The sequence below is a fragment of the Neophocaena asiaeorientalis genome, unplaced genomic scaffold (genome assembly GCF_003031525.2).
Source record: "Neophocaena asiaeorientalis asiaeorientalis breed wild unplaced genomic scaffold, Neophocaena_asiaeorientalis_V1.1 scaffold82, whole genome shotgun sequence".
NCBI classification, from domain to species: Eukaryota; Metazoa; Chordata; class Mammalia; order Artiodactyla; family Phocoenidae; genus Neophocaena; species Neophocaena asiaeorientalis.
Genome location: NW_020173068.1, coordinates 7,505,989 through 7,521,724, shown reverse-complemented (window position 1 = coordinate 7,521,724; position 15,736 = coordinate 7,505,989). Strand labels below are relative to the sequence as shown.

The window sequence follows — 15,736 nt, the reverse complement described above, 5'->3', positions numbered from 1 at the left end:
CCTACTGTTCAACTCCTCACTGTGTGACCACAGGCAAGGCCCTTCCCATTTGTGGGTCCAGCTGGCCCAAGCAGAGCATAAGAGGTTTAGACTCAGTGATCCCTCAAGTCCTCTCTTATTCTATTCACAGGCTATTTATACCAGCCTGAGATGCAGAGGAAGCTGAGCCAGTAAACAAAGCTCAATTTGCTGCTGACAGTACTGCCTACCTGGGGCTTCTGACATGACAGTACTTTTGCTGGCCTCAGACTGTGTTCCCTCAAAATTCCCTCCAAGGACCAGTTTGTGCTCCTCTATACCTGTGTCTCCTGGAAGCTCCACCTACCTGAATCATGAAGTCATTTTCCTCCTGAACCTCACAGATGCAGCGGACCACTTCAAAATCGTAACGGTCCTCCCCATCAGGTTCCTCATCTGGGTTAGTGGTCACATCAACATCTTGGCCATACTCCTCATCGCTCCAAAGAAAGCTCTCGGAGGAGGAGTCACTCAGATTATCTTCTTCTGAGAAGAAAGCGAAAACAACAGTCACTTTTTAAAATTATAGTTGTAGGATTTTTAAAAAACCCTAGATTGTCAAGAGTAGAAATGACCTTACAGAACTTCTCCTCTGTGAACTTTCACAGAGCTGGGAAACGCGAACTCCAATCTGTTCCTCAGGCCTGTCATCTACTAACAGCCCGAATGATATGTGCTGCCCGGCAGTGAACTGAACTCCATTTCCTCATTTTCCTGACAGTGAAGCCCAAGGTCAATGGCTGCTCGAGGTCACAGAGCTCACTGGCAGAGAAACTGCAACTCCACATGAGCCACACAGATCATCATCCCTAACGACTCAAACGTGTTCCCTGACCTCACCCCATCCAGCCGTGACCTGGCTCACAGCCCAGTCTGTATCCACAGCCACCTTTAAAACTCTGTAAACAGCGGGGAATGAGGAAGGGGCAGATTCCAGGGATATTCAGAACCAGAATCACTAGATCTTGGTACCTGATTAGAGGTTATTACAGCTAACCTTTACTGATCACTTATTCTATACCAGACACTGTTCTAAGTACTTTCCATATACTTATTAACTACTTTTAAACTCACAATCACCCTATAAGTTGCTAAAGAAGGGAAAACTTCAAGGTTGACTCAGATTTCCCCAAGCAACCAGGTTAGATGCAGAGGCCACCAACAAGAAATGGAGGAACAGGAGGGGCAGGTGTGCAACGAGTTGGGGGATAATGGATTTGGTTATAGACACACTGGCTTAGAAGTACCTAAGAGACATTCTACTAAGACCAAAGTTGAAGAGAAGGGAAGTTCTGGGAAGGTACAGCTAATGGCCTATTTATTTGATGTACTTCTTGTTTAAAAGACCTAACAGACTACTTGCAGAAGTCCTGAGAGTAGATTACAATATCAACATAAATCCAGCCTTCTCAGACTGCCGTGCTGTACAAATGATCAAGCCAGCAGATCCTCCTTACCGGACATTTTCACTTTCCCTTTGTAGTTTCCAGATTCTGAGCCATGGAGCTGTGGGCTCATATGGACCCCGGGCTTGTGTGAGGACCCACACCTGGTGACAGCAAATGCCTTGGGTGGAGAAGGTTCCTGGGAGGTATCACTGATCTCCTCACTGCAGGCGCATTCTGGAAGAACAAAATCAGGAAGCAATTAGCACCCTCAGACATCACTAGGGCATTCCAGAATCAACCCCATCCAACCAACAGCTCTGCTGTTCAAAGAGCTCAAATGCTCAGAAGCAATTCAGCTAGAACAGATTTAGGGATTGATACTTCTAGCTACCTCCAAAAACCTCAAAACAAAAAGCTTCTTCCTCACCATCACCTTCTCCCCTTTTTCTGATAAGATTGCTTTTCTAAGCCAGAAGATACTTTGAGAATAAAATGTGGAATCCCTTTAGCTCCCAAGACTGGAACACTGATTTTCTTAAAAATCAGCATTTTTGTTGGGGCTAGACACACGCTTTTCAAGAAATGAATCCTTTCTTGAAAGGGTTCAGAGATGTGTGTGCAGACAAATACAGTCATTCACCTGCATAACCTCTCCTACAATGGTGCTTCCAGCGTGACAGAGCACACCGGCCAACACAGCAAGAGGGAGGGCTTTCCAAATGCCAATGTGGCCTTGTAGCACCTGGGGTGAGCTGAGCCCACAAGCTCCATTAAAGGCCTGCTGGCCTTCCTCTCCTCAGAGGCCAAGACTGGGGAGAAGCAACCCCTCCCTACCTACAGTAAGGAAATCCAAGTGAAACGTCCCAGGGGAAAATTTACCAGGTTTGGTTTTCTTTTTCTTTTTCTTTTTCTTCTTTGGCTTCACCCTCACAAACTCTTTGAATTTCTTCTCTTTATTCTTCTCCTTGTCTTTTGCAGCTAGAATTAAATACAAAAGTGTAAGTACTGGCATTCTAACATTTTGTTTTCAATGCCGGGATGTTTATGCTTAAGTAAGTAAGCATGCACAATGTGAAGAACTAAAATGGTCAGTAGAACAGAGTTCCAGGTCTGGTTCTGCCTGGGAGGTCACCTTCCATCCTCCTCAGAGCTCTGCAGCCCCTTCTCTATCATCAAGCCTTTAGACCAGAGGCTAGCAAACTCTGGCCCACTGCCTGTTATTATAAATAAGTTTTATTGAAAATACACTGTGCTCATTTGTTACATGTTGACCATGGCTGCTGCCACACTTCAATGGCAGATTTGAGGAGTAAAGACAGAGACCTCATGGCCTTCAAAGCTGAAATATTTATTGTCTGGTCCTTTACAGAAAAATTGTGCCAACCCTACTTAGATCACTACTCCTGAACACTGGCTACATATTGCAATCACCAAGGGAGATTTTTCGAAAGTGAATGCCCGGGTCCCACCCACAAAGATTCTGATTCAACTGGCTTGAGGTGCAACCTGAACATCAGGATTTTGTTTGCTTGATTCTTCTTCTTCTTCTTTTTTTAATAACTGAAGTACAATTCATATAATATAAAATCATCCACTTAAAAAGGAATAATTCACACCTTCCAAAAACCACAACTTCATTCTCTGCTACTTTTCACAGCAAAACTTCTTAAGTTATCAATACTCCCTGACAAACTTCTCAATTCAGTTTTCCTAATTCCCCTCTAAAAAGCCTCCCACCTACCACTCAACTGAGACTGTAGTTTTCAAGTTAATAATAGCCTAACCATCACAAAAATCCAGTTGTTTCTTCTATCTTATCAAACATATCTGTAGCATTTCAAATAACTGACCATGCCTTACTTTTTAGGTGTTAAGATATGTTTAAGCATACATATACCCTGTGACCGAGCCATTCCACTCCTAGATATTTACTCAAGAGAAAGGATAATTTATGTCCACACAGAGACTTGTATATGAACGCCCACAGCAGCTTTAGTTGTAATCTCCCAAAATGAAAATTGCCCAAATGTCCATCACCAGGTGAATGGACAAATAATTTGTGGTGTATCCATACAATGGAATACCTCCGACAATAAAAGTATAAACTATTAATAACATGCAGCAACGTAAGTGAACCTCAAAATAAGTGTGCTGAGTAAGAGGAGCCATGTAAAATCTAGTGCATACTGCACGATTCCATTTATATAAAATTCTAGAAAATGAAAACTAATCTATATAATAGAAAGCAGAATAGAGACTACCTGGGGATGAGAGAGGGGGGAGGAGTAGAAAGGAGGAATTAAAAAGGGGCATAAGGAAATTGTAGGAGGTAATGGATGTGTTTACCATTTTATTATGGTAATGGTTAGGTATATATATATATATACATATATATATGCCAAATCTCATCAAATTATACAATTTAAATATGTGCAGTCCACTGAACAACAATGACGCTTCACTAACCTGTAGGTAGGCAGGAAGGAAAGGAGGGAGGGATAAAGAAAGCAATCCAGTGGCATGCAGTACGTTCACAATACCGTGTGGCCAGCTCCACCCCAGCTCCAAAACATTCCCATCACCCCGAAGTAAGATCACTTACCATTAAGCAGATTCTCCCCAACCCCTCAACCCTTGGCAACCACCAATCTGCATCTGTCTCTATGAATTTATCCATTCTGGACATTTCATATATATACAATAAGTGACCTTTTGTGCCTGGCTTCTTTCGCTTAGCGTAACGTTTTCAAGGGCATCAGTTTTTAAAAACACTCTCCAAGTGATTCTAATGTAGAATCAAGATGGATCACAAAGCAAGTGTGGGGTAGGATAAGCAGTCAGGTTCAACTGACTTTAACTGAGCACCTGTGTGCAAATATCACAAACATCTCATTTAACCCTAACAACCACCTGTGTATATCATTCCAGCTTCACAGAGGAGGAAATTGAAGCTTGGTGAGGTGATGACACCTGCTTGAGATCATGCAGACATTTAAAAACAGGTTCATCTGGCTCTCCAGCACCAACTCAGCACTAGCTCCGAGGTCCCTCTCCCAAACAGGCATCCAGGAACTGTACGAGAGGACGATGGGCTGCATCCCCCAGCTGGCAAGCCTGGCTCTACAGGTAGAAGAAAATCTACTGGCTAAAGAACATAGGACTTAAGGGTCTCTAAGCTCCCTTCCTGTTAAAATACTCTGCAACTGGGAAACAAAGTTCAACAAACAAGAACTCTAGAAAAGACCTTAGTCTAATTTACAAAAGTACTCTTTCTAAGATTAAGAAACCAGAGCCCCCCAAAATAAGGTGACTAAGCCAAAGTCATGCAGTTGATAAACAAAACATGGTTAAATGCCTCCTAAATTTCATTCATAAAAGCTATCAACAATATATACTTTTCCTCTGATCCCGGAAACAGTCTTCCTCAGGAATAGAAACAGAACAACTCATTTCTGCACATTCGCTTGGCTACAACCACATTATCAGTCATGGTTTAAATTCGTTTATTTAACAAATATCTGAGCATCCACCATGTTCCAAACACCATTCTAGGGAGGAGGGAGGGATAAGGCAATGAACAAAAAAAGACAAAAACACTTGCCCTCACAGAACTACATTCTAGTGGGTGGGAGCAGAAAGCAAGTAAGTCGTATAGTATTTTAAGAGGTGATTAGTGCTATGGAAAAAATAAAGCAGGGAAGGGGGATAGTAGGGATGAGGGAAGGGGAGATTTGCAATTTTAACAGTCTGTGGTCAGAGAATGCCTCGCTGAGAAAAGGACATCTGAGCAAAGACCTGAAAGGAGTGAGAGAACAAAACATGCAGAAATCTGGGAGAAGAGTCTTCCAGGCCAGGGACAGCAAATGCAAAGATTCTAAGGACAGGAAGGCCTTCACTGTTCAAGAAATAGGCACAGGAAACACTTCCTAACTCATTCTACACGGCCAGCATTACTCTAATACCAAAATCAGATAAAGACACTACAGAAAGGAAAACTACAGACCATTATCTCTCATGAACACAAATGCAAAAATATTAGCAAGCTGAATCCAACAATGTATAAAAAGAATTACATATCACAGACAACTGGGATTCATTCCAGGTATACAAGGAAGGCGGGTTCAACATCTGATAATCAATTAATGTAATCGATCATATCAACAGGCTAAAAAAGAAAAATAATATATCAATTGATGTAGGGTATATGCCCAGTAGTGGGACTGCTGGGTCATATGGTAGTTCTATTTTTAGTTTTGTAAGGAACCTCCATACTGTTCTCCATAGTGGCTGTATCAATTTACATTCCCACCAACAGTGCAAAAGGGTTCCCTTTTCTCCACACCTTCTCCAGCATTTATTGTTTGTAGACTTTTTGATGATGGCCATTCTGAACGGTATGAGGTTTTGATTTACATTTCTCTAATAATTAGTTATGTTGAGCATCTTTCCATGTGCCCCTTGGCTATCTGTATGTCTTCTTTGGTGAAATGTCTATTTAGGTCTTCTGTCCATTTTTTAATTGGGTTGTTTGTTTTTGGATATTGAGCTCCATGAGCTGTTTGTATATTTTGGAGATTAATCCTTTGTCCGTTGCCCCGTTTGCAAATATTTTCTTCCATTCTGAGGGTTGTCTTCTGTCTTGTTTATGGTTTCCTATGCTGTGCAAAAGCTTTTAAGTTTCACTAGGTCCCACTTGTTTATTTATTTATTTATTTTTCATTACTCTAGGAGGTGGGTCAAAAAAGATCTTGCTGTGATTTATGTCATAGAGTGTCCTGCCTATGTTTTCCTCTAAGAGTTTGATAGTTTCTGGCCTTATATTTAGGTCTTTAATCCATTTTGAGCTTATGTTTGTGTATGGTGTTAGGGAGTGATCTAATCTCATACTTTTACATGTAGCTATCCAGTTTTCCCAGCACCACTTATTGAAGAAGCTGTCCTTTCTCCACTGTACATTCCTGCCTCCTTTATCAAAGATAAGGTGACCATATGTGCATGGGTTTATCTCTGGGCTTTCTATCCTGTTCCATTGATCTATATTTCTGATTTTGTGCCAGTACCATACTGTCTTGATTACTGTAGCTTTGTAGTATAGTCTGAAGTCAGGAAGCCTGATTCCTCCAGCTCCGCTTTTCGTTCTCAAGATTGCTTTGGCTATTTGGGGTCTTTTGTGTTTCCATACAAACTGTAAATTTTGTTCTAATTCTGTGAAGAATGCCATTTGTTGGTAGTTTGACAGGGATTGCACTGAATCAGTAGATTGCTTTGGGTAGTATAGTCGTTTTCACAATATTGATTCTTCCAATCCAAGAACATGGTATATTTCTCCATCTGTTTATATAATCTTTGATTTCTTTCATCAGTGTTTTATAGTTTTCCAAGTACAAGTCTTTTGCCTCCTTAGGTAGGTTTATTCCTAGGTACTTTTATTCTTTTTGTTGCAATGGTAAATGGGACTGTTTCCTTAATTTTTCTTTCTGATTTTTCGTTGTTAGTGTATAGGAATGCAAGAGATTTCTGTGCATTAATTTTGTATCCTGAAACCTTTCCAAATTCATTGATTAGTCCTAGTAGTTTTCTGGTGGCATCTTTAGGAGTTTCTATGTATAGTATCAACTGATGCAAAAAAAAAAAAGCATTTGACAAAATCCAACACTCACTCATGATAAAAATTCTCAGAAAGCTAGGAACAGAGGAAAACTTCCTCAACTTCATAAAGGACATCTACAGAAAACCTACAACTAACTTCATATTTAATGGTGAGAACTGGATGCTTTCTCTTAAGATCAGGAACAAGGCAAGGATGTACCCTCTCAACACTTCTTTTCAACATGGTACTAGACATACATCCTATCTAGTACAATAAGACAAGAAAAGGAAATAAAATATAAATTGTAACAGAAGAAATGAAACTTTATGCTTTACAAGGAAATTGGCCTTTACTATGAGTAACTTAACTGGAAGGATTTGAGCAAATGTTTGATGGGATTTGATGTACCTTCACCCACACACATATAGAAACAATTGCCCAATCCAGTTTTTGGTTTGTAAACTCAGGTTTTAATGACCTTCAAACTAAAGTAACTGTCTCCATTAGCTTACTGAAATGTTAACAGCATTAACCCAATCACTAGCAGAACTGGCTGAAGAGATACCACCTAGGTTCTGGATCCCTGAGACAGAAAGGTCCAGATGCAGGATATAAATTGCCAAATGCCACGGCATACCCAGTTATCACCTAGTATGGTAGTTCCTTTGGGCTTCTCCAACAACAATCTTTTTTGCATTTCACATTTTATAAAACAGCATCACAACCTTTAGGGAACCCAACAGGAAGTTAAGAAACGGATGGTGAAGTTCATTCCATACAAAAGATTCCTGAAGACCCTACATTACTCAAACTCACATAATTCATGACTAATATTTCCAGAAAATAAAGGTATAATGAACACACTTTCATTGACCTACCAGCTTTGAAATCATGTGGTTGATGAATTTTGTCAATTTGGTAGGATCTGTATTAATTCAAATTTTATACATAAGGCTTTTTATATCACACAACTTCAAGCAGATCGACTTCAATTTTGCATAAAACACATCTATCTATACCTTAACATGATTACCACTTTACAGAGGAGGAAGTGAAACTCAGAGAAGCTGCAAGATCATATAAATTGGTGTATAGAAAAGATGAACTCAGACCTATGGGTCTGAGGACTTGGGCCATGTTGTGGGCCCTGTGCACTGTCCCTGATACAGGAAATGAGCACAGGGCATGGATCTGCTCTACAGTTCAACACCACCACCACCCTTTCCCTGGCTGTGCAGATTTTGCTGGGTGTAGCCGAAATTGTGGATATCTCCCAGCATCTCTTCTACCCCTCCTTCACTGTGCAGCATCTAAGGGATTTGGACAGGACTGACTTCACACTCACTTAAACTTATAAGAGTAATCCCATGCCCCTTATCACAGTCATAGGCTTAGACAATCTGAGCCTGGGGCAACTGGTTCATAAGGCAGGGACAGGAATGGAGTAATCCAACCCGAACTCGGGACTCTGGTCCAAAGTTTATTAAAATCTTACTTTCTTGTTAGATTTGAATGAAGCAACATGGAGTCTTAAATGATACTGGCTTCCATCCTCTGACCACAAGGGTTTAACCTGAAAACAGCACTGAGAGGTGAGACGATAAGACAACCAACAGGCCTGGAGCAGTATACCTCCCATGGACTTCCCTATTACGTGAACTAACACATCCCCTTTATTGTGGAATCAAATTGAATTGGGTTTCCTGTTACTTGTAACTAAAAGCATCCCAAGTGCTGCAGCTGGTCAGAAATATGGTCATATTAAGCTTTAAAGAGTCCACTCCTGAGGCTTCAATTAGAGGAGTAAGCACTGAGGATAAAAAGAAGAGATATTCTAGGAAATTGTTCTACAGAAACCTGTGTTCTCTCAACACAGAGGGAAGAGAGAAAGCATTCATAGGCTCACCCTGGCTTCTGGCTGAAGACTGTAAAGTTACATGTGGCCATAGGTGACAGAGCTCATAGGGAGAACTGCCCAGCAGGGACTAAGCTAACCCAGGCGAGTCCCTGAGGAACAGGGGCAGACAAGGTGACAACAGGCAGAACTCACTCACTCGTTCGGACTACCCATGTGCACAGAAGTCTCCTACAGGGAGGCACTCCTATTCCCCACTTCAAGGCCCAGGGCCCAGGGCCAGGGCATCCTCCCATGGAATCCTAAAAGACAGCAGAGCCTAAAAGTGAGAGTACGTGTTCTGCAACTAGATTCAAACTGTGGCTCCACTACATGCTAGATGTGTCTATACTGGTTCAAGTTAATCCACTTCATCAGCAACTCAGTTTCTAATCCATAAAGTCATCACAATAGTATCCTGCTTCATAGGGTTTTTTTTGAGGATTACACAAGATAATACAAGTAAAGAACTTGGAACAGTGCCCGGCACAAAATTAGCTGTTGTTATCTCGCCTGCGATACTCTCTCCCTGGAAGGTGGTACTCGTCTGTGGTCAGCTCTCTCTCTGAACAGCTTGACCAATTGTTCCATGACCCACAGGACAGACACTTGGCTACAGAGCTTCTTCCTGAATGCCCAGACTTGGCTGGACAAAGAGCAACTTCCTGTCAGGGCTCTGGATCAGAGAGCAGCTTGTCACCTGAGGAGGGCGAGGCTTTTCCAGATGGCCACTCGTCCTCTCCTCAGGCTGCAGGTGCCCATCAGGAGAAATACCAGAGCCCTTCTTGCTCCCTCTATACAGCCTGCTCCCTATTTCTCCCTCGGATCACTATGTTATGATAGCAGAAGGACATCAGACTGCTGCTTCCAGGAGAGAAGAGGAAAAAAAATGACACCACCCTCCCCTATGGGAGAACTGCTTGTACACCACAGAGCACTGCCACGTGCCAGGGACAAGCAGTGACCAGAGTCTGTTCTGACCTGTACAAGGGGAGGGCAACTCAAGGGCAGAGCAGGTGTGGGTATGCTCTTGGAGGGATTTTCACCACCTATCAGAGGAAATGGTCTCATGGCCTAACACCATCATTTCACTTTGTGTTTCTTTATTTTTTTTTAATATTTATTTATTTATTTGGTTGCACCGAGTCTTAGTTGCAGCTCTCGGGCTCCTCAGCTGCAGCATGTGGGCTCCTTAGTTGCAGCTTGCCAGCTCCTTAGTTGCAGCATGTGGGCTCCTCACTTGCAGCTCACCAGCTCCTTAGTTGTGGCATGTATGTGGGATCTAGTTCCCTGACCAGGGATTGAACCTGGGCCCCCTGCACTGGGAGCGTGGAGTCTTAACCACTGCACCACCAGGGAAGTCCCTCACCTTGTCTATCTTTCCAGCCTCATCTCCAATTAGTCCCCCACCATGGATCCCACCCAGACACTGGCCCAAAGGGGCCCTCCAATAAACCCCTCCCTCAAGCCCTGCCTTTTTCTACCTTGGCTCATATGGCAGAGACTGCCATGCAGTCTCCAATACCCACTTCTCCCAAAGGGAAAAAAGTACACTTTCAAGCTTCCCCTGAGTGAGGTGTGGCCACGTACAGATGTTCTGGCATATGGGATATGAACAGAAGTGATGTGTGGCACTTCCGGGTTGTGCCCTTAAAGGAAAAAGGCATGCCTCGCCTTTTCTTTCGCAGCTGCGGAAAGACAGGCAAGGTGGTGAGCGATCTGGGTCCACACAGAGAGAGCAACACCTTGGGCTGGTGGGGCACTCAGGAGGAAGCTGGCCCTGGACACCTGCTCAGAGCCACAGCAGAGCCACTGTGGAGAGCCTGCAGTTTGACCAAAGACAGAAATAAACCTCTGTCTTAAGCCAGCTTCTTTGGTATTCTCTTTAAGGCACCATAATCTATATCCTAATTAAACTCCTATTTCTCCCTTCCCTTTAAGGGGAGAGGGCACGGTTCTGTGAGAAGGCCAGTCTAGAACCACAAGAAAAGATACAAAGAACTGCCCACTCTGGTGCTCCAAGGCTCCTTTCAGCCTAAAGCCAAGGTTTACCCAGAGTGAGAATACGAATGAAATGGATGTAACAATAGGTAATGAGCACAGGTGAGCCTCCCTTTGATCCTCAAATATTCTTTCTGCAGCAAACCTCTACTCAGGACTGAACTCACCTATGCAGAATCAAACACAAGCACCAAGGAAGCCTAAGCTCACCCCTGGAAGAGAATTTACTAAATGGATTCTGGTATTCTATGAAACCTCATTTGGAAAAGCAAATCTAAACTGACCTTCCAAATTAACTTCTGTGACTAAAGGCCTGGCTGAGCGAAAAGGAAACATCTGCAGGCCAGAGTCAGAAGGGGTACCTTAGGGACAGACAACCATGACAGTTTGTTCCTCTCAATGCCTCTGAACTTTGTTCTGCTTGTTCCCAGCATAGGGATCCCTTTCCTATTCCCCTGCCTTCTGGTTCACCCCCTACCTACCCTCACACTTTGAGGCCTAACTCAAATGTCACCTCCTCCTCTCGACATCCCAGCCCCTGCTCTTCAGGCAAAATCTGAATGTGTTCCCACAACACTTCACACATTCTTTACATAGAACTTAGTAGTCCTCACTGTAACTGTTTATGTGCTTTTCTCCCCACATGAAAGAGCCCTGCCTCATTCATACCTAGTCCTACATCATAATTTTGGAAAGGAGGAAATCAGATCTGTGAAGAGCTCAGATCACAAGTGAACAGTAACAGAATTGCTACTAAGATAGAGTCTGTGGACTTCAGACCAGAACTGCTTCTCCTGCCTAACTTTGCCAGCAGGAAAATGGTTGGGGAGGATAGACCAAAAAATAAATCTCTGCAGAGCATTTTCTGGTCCTGCTGGACCAGAAGCCCCAGAAATCTCCATCTGAGAACTCTATTAGAACCCAAGTTCCCATAATCAGAGTACTTGGCATAAAGGGAGTACTTTTTTACAGTAATTGTCCCCAAATAACTGTCCCCAATTACAGTACAGTAATTGTGCTGTCCCAAGCAGCACACATTCTGTAATATTTTGATTTTCACTTAAGCACAGCGTCAAGTTCACACTGCCTGTGAACTAGGACACAAGCTGCCTGGTGTCAGAGTCTCACCTTGAAACATCTCCCCACTTGAACTCCCCCCACTGTCTGAAATTCCACCCCTAAAGATAAGAGCTTTCTTAGAAGCTGAGGTGAAAACTAGATGTGCTGAGAGAACAGATGATCTGTTTAGCTGGTTTTATTCTTTCAAATCTTAAGAAATTTAGTCATCAGGTTAGTCAAGCACGCAGCAAATCCATGAGGAAACGGGAGACTCTGATGTGAAAAAAGTGAGGGCAATGCCTGGAACAGGGGGTGCCTTCTGGAGGGCTGCGGCCTATGGAATATGCTGAATATGCCTCTGTGTTTGCTCTCACTGATATCCAGCGATGTGATGAAGGCTGAACATGTCTACTGACCCCACTTCACAGATGGTGAGAACTGAGGCTCCTGCTGGTTAGTGGCAGAGGCAGGACGAGTGGCCAGGTTTTTAATTTCCCAGCTAGAGCACAGCAAGATGAATGGTCTAGTTTGCTTCAGCCTGGGAACTGCTGGCAATCTCAGCAATCAGGCCCGGGAGAGCTGTGAAAGGGTCTGTGTGGTCTGTGTCCACCTGACATGGGGGCGTAGGGGTAGGGGGGATATGTCCCTTCCTGGCTGCACAAACCTGCTCTCCATCTGAGAGGGTACAGGAATGACCAGGCTATACCCCAACATGGGTGAGAGGCCTGTGCGGTACACTAAGCCACCAAATTGACCGGTTTTACAAAGGACCAGCAGGGGGGTAACAAGTTAAAACACAGGGATTTAAAATACCCTTCTGTTCCCCCTAAAGCATTTTGTAATTGTCCACCCCTGCCAGCCTGGCGAGTATTCCCATAGCAGATCTTGTTATTTTAAAACCTGTCAGGCAAATTTCCCCAATTCACCAAGGGACTTCCAAACCCCAGTGAAAGGGATCCTTCTGCATTGAAAGAGAATTTTAGAAATCCCATGTCGGTATACTGGTATGAGACCCAAATGTAGTACATAAAAATAGAAAATCACTCACTCAGGTTTCTTCATTTTATCAACATGGCAACACCTTGTCTATCGGTTTTGCAGCTTACCAGAGGTCAGATGAGTTTAGAACTCAGCTCTCTGACTGCCTGGGTTAATGTTTTCACTAAGATAAAGACCTAGTATTTATTAAGAGTTTACTGTAGGCCAGACATTGTGCTAAGCATTTTACATTAGGTCATTTAATGTAACAAAGTTCTGAGGTAGGTACGTATCCCCATTTCACAGATGGAGAAACTGAAGCTCACAGTTCTTTGCCCAAGGTCACAGAGGAAGCAAGCGGTGGAGGCTAGATTCAAATTCAGGTGTGCTGACTCCAAGCCTGCTCATATTACTCAACACAAATCAAGACCCTCAAGTGTAGTTAATCAGGAATTCCAAAACCAAACAAGAGGTCCGCACACCCTCTTGTGCAGGAACACCCACCCTGTACTCAGGGCAAGGTGCCTCCTCGGACAATTACCATGATTATCCGTTATAATCACCATTCGGATAAGGAAACAGAACCCCAGCACCCCAGGAGTCTCCTTCCTGCCCCACTTTCAGTCATTCATCCACCTACCCCCAAGGATAACCACTGTACTGACCCCAAACATAACAGACTCATTCTAATCTGTTTTTGAACCTTATATACATATCTACCGTATCATATATATGAGTTTATGTTAGCTCCGTTGGCTCAACATTATATTTGTGAGATGTTGGTGGGTATAGCTGTAGCTCATTCACTCACTGCTGTATAGTATTCCACTGTATCAAGACACCACAATTTATTTACTCGGTTTATTCTTCACACATTTATTTACTGTGAATAAACACTTGAGCTGTTTCCAATTTAGGGCTCTTAAGAAGAGTGCTGCTTTGAACATGTGTGCACATTTCAAAATAATTTTAAATGCCTAACATAAAGACCTTCCCAGCATTTTGGAGGGGGCAAGTAGTTTAACCTCCATGTTACATACTAGAAGATGAGGGATTTAATCAATACCACAGAACTTTGAGTGGCAGAGCTGGGTCTCAAACTCAGACCTTCAGGCTCCCCGACCACTGCTCCTTCCTTCCTTCCACCACAGCACTGAAAAGGGAAGGAGGAGGGGAGGGTGCAGACTAAAGTCAGAGGTCAGCTGACCAGAGCCAACCAGCAAGCCAGGCCAATCCGTAGAGAGAGGGGCTCAGAGAGAACCGTCCTCAGAGCAGACCAAATCCCTCACATCACGGTTTCCTCTCTCAGGCTGTCCGAGAATGGCGCTGCGGTGGGAGCCCAGCAGAAACAGGGGAGGTTTGTAACAATTACGACTCTCATCTAAAAAGTACAAAACAAACGTTTTTCTCCTTGAGGAAAAACAAGGAGCTAATCACTTCAAATTCCTAAGACTAGGCAAACTTATGTCAGATAATACCAAAAGCTGGTGGGGATATAGACAAATCACAGAGCTGACAGGAATGTTGAAGTCAGAACCACCATTTTCAAGTACATTCTGGTACATTAACTAAAACCCTTCCATCTAGCAATTCCTCGTCTAGGTAAATACTCAAAAGAAATGATCACGCACAGGGGATGTGTACACAGGCAGTCCCTGAAGCATCATCTACAAAAGTAAAAAACTAGAAACCTCATGACCCTGAGTAGGAAGGGGTTAAAGAAACTCTGGCATACTTAACTATTGTTTAAAAAAAAAAGTTACACCTAGAAGGGCGGATGGGCGTGCCCAAAACCCCACAATACAAACACCAGCTGAAGAATCAACGAGATCCACCTACAGGTTTCAACCGGGATGAAGACGAACATAATGCTAAACAAAAAGCAGCAAGTTCCAAAAGACTAAGTATAATATGATACTATTTATACATATTTTTAGAAGACATAAAATACTCTATCATTTACCAATATAAATGTTAATAACACTCGAAAATACTATATGGAGAGGAGGGATAAATTGGGAGACTGGGACTGACATATACATACTACTTTATATAAAACAGATAACTAATAAGGACCTACTGTATAGAACAGGGAACTCTACTCAATACTCTGTAATGGTCTATATGGGGAAAGAATCTAAAGAAGAGTGGATATATGTATATGTATAACTGAGTCACTTTACTGTACAGCAGAAACTAACACAACATTGTAAATCAACTATACTCCAGTAAAAATTTTTTTAAAATACTATACATTATTTCTCAACATATATGCATGTATTTGGGAAAGCATAAAGGGAAAGAAAGGAAAAGCAATTCAGGGGGTTTGTACCTCATCCTAGTGCTTTGTTTCCCTTAAAAAAAAATCTGAAGGAAATATGGCAAAATGTTAACATTTTTAAGTGTAGGTGGGGGTTAGATGCATACACGTTTGCTATATATAATCCTGTGTACTTTTCTATATATTTAAAATATTCCAGAAGTTTTAAAATAAAAGACTAAAGTCACTACAATATTTTTTACCTATCAGATTAGCAAAAATTTTTAATTTGATAATACTGATAAGATTGTAAAGAAACTGGTGTGCACAACCAGTTGGTGGGAGATTACAAACTGGTACAAGCTCTTTGAAGGGTGATTTGGCATCATCTATCAGAAATTTAAATATGCATACCCTTTTCCCAAGCAAATCCCGCCTCCAGGAACTTATCGCATGAATTTATTCATACACAAGAGCAAATTAATCTTCAGGAAGGTTTACTTTGCTTTAGCACTTGGTAAGAGTGAAAAAATGAGTGAATCATAATT

At 42.5% G+C, this 15,736-nt stretch overlaps 1 protein-coding gene across 4 annotated transcripts in view; it reads right to left on the bottom strand.

The window, feature by feature from the left end:
- The window catches only part of PHF20 (PHD finger protein 20), a 130,259-nt gene that overhangs the window by 24,252 nt on the left and 90,271 nt on the right, over positions 1 to 15,736 (bottom strand). For 3 of the 4 annotated variants that reach the window (XM_024742905.1, XM_024742904.1, XM_024742907.1), the window contains 3 exons: positions 2,286 to 2,384; positions 1,476 to 1,640; positions 326 to 504 (listed from right to left, as the gene is read on the bottom strand). In XM_024742905.1, coding sequence (XP_024598673.1) covers positions 326 to 504; positions 1,476 to 1,640; positions 2,286 to 2,384 — 443 coding nt within the window. The remainder of the gene's footprint in view (positions 1 to 325; positions 505 to 1,475; positions 1,641 to 2,285; positions 2,385 to 15,736) is intronic. The other variant, XM_024742906.1, reaches the window with a different exon arrangement.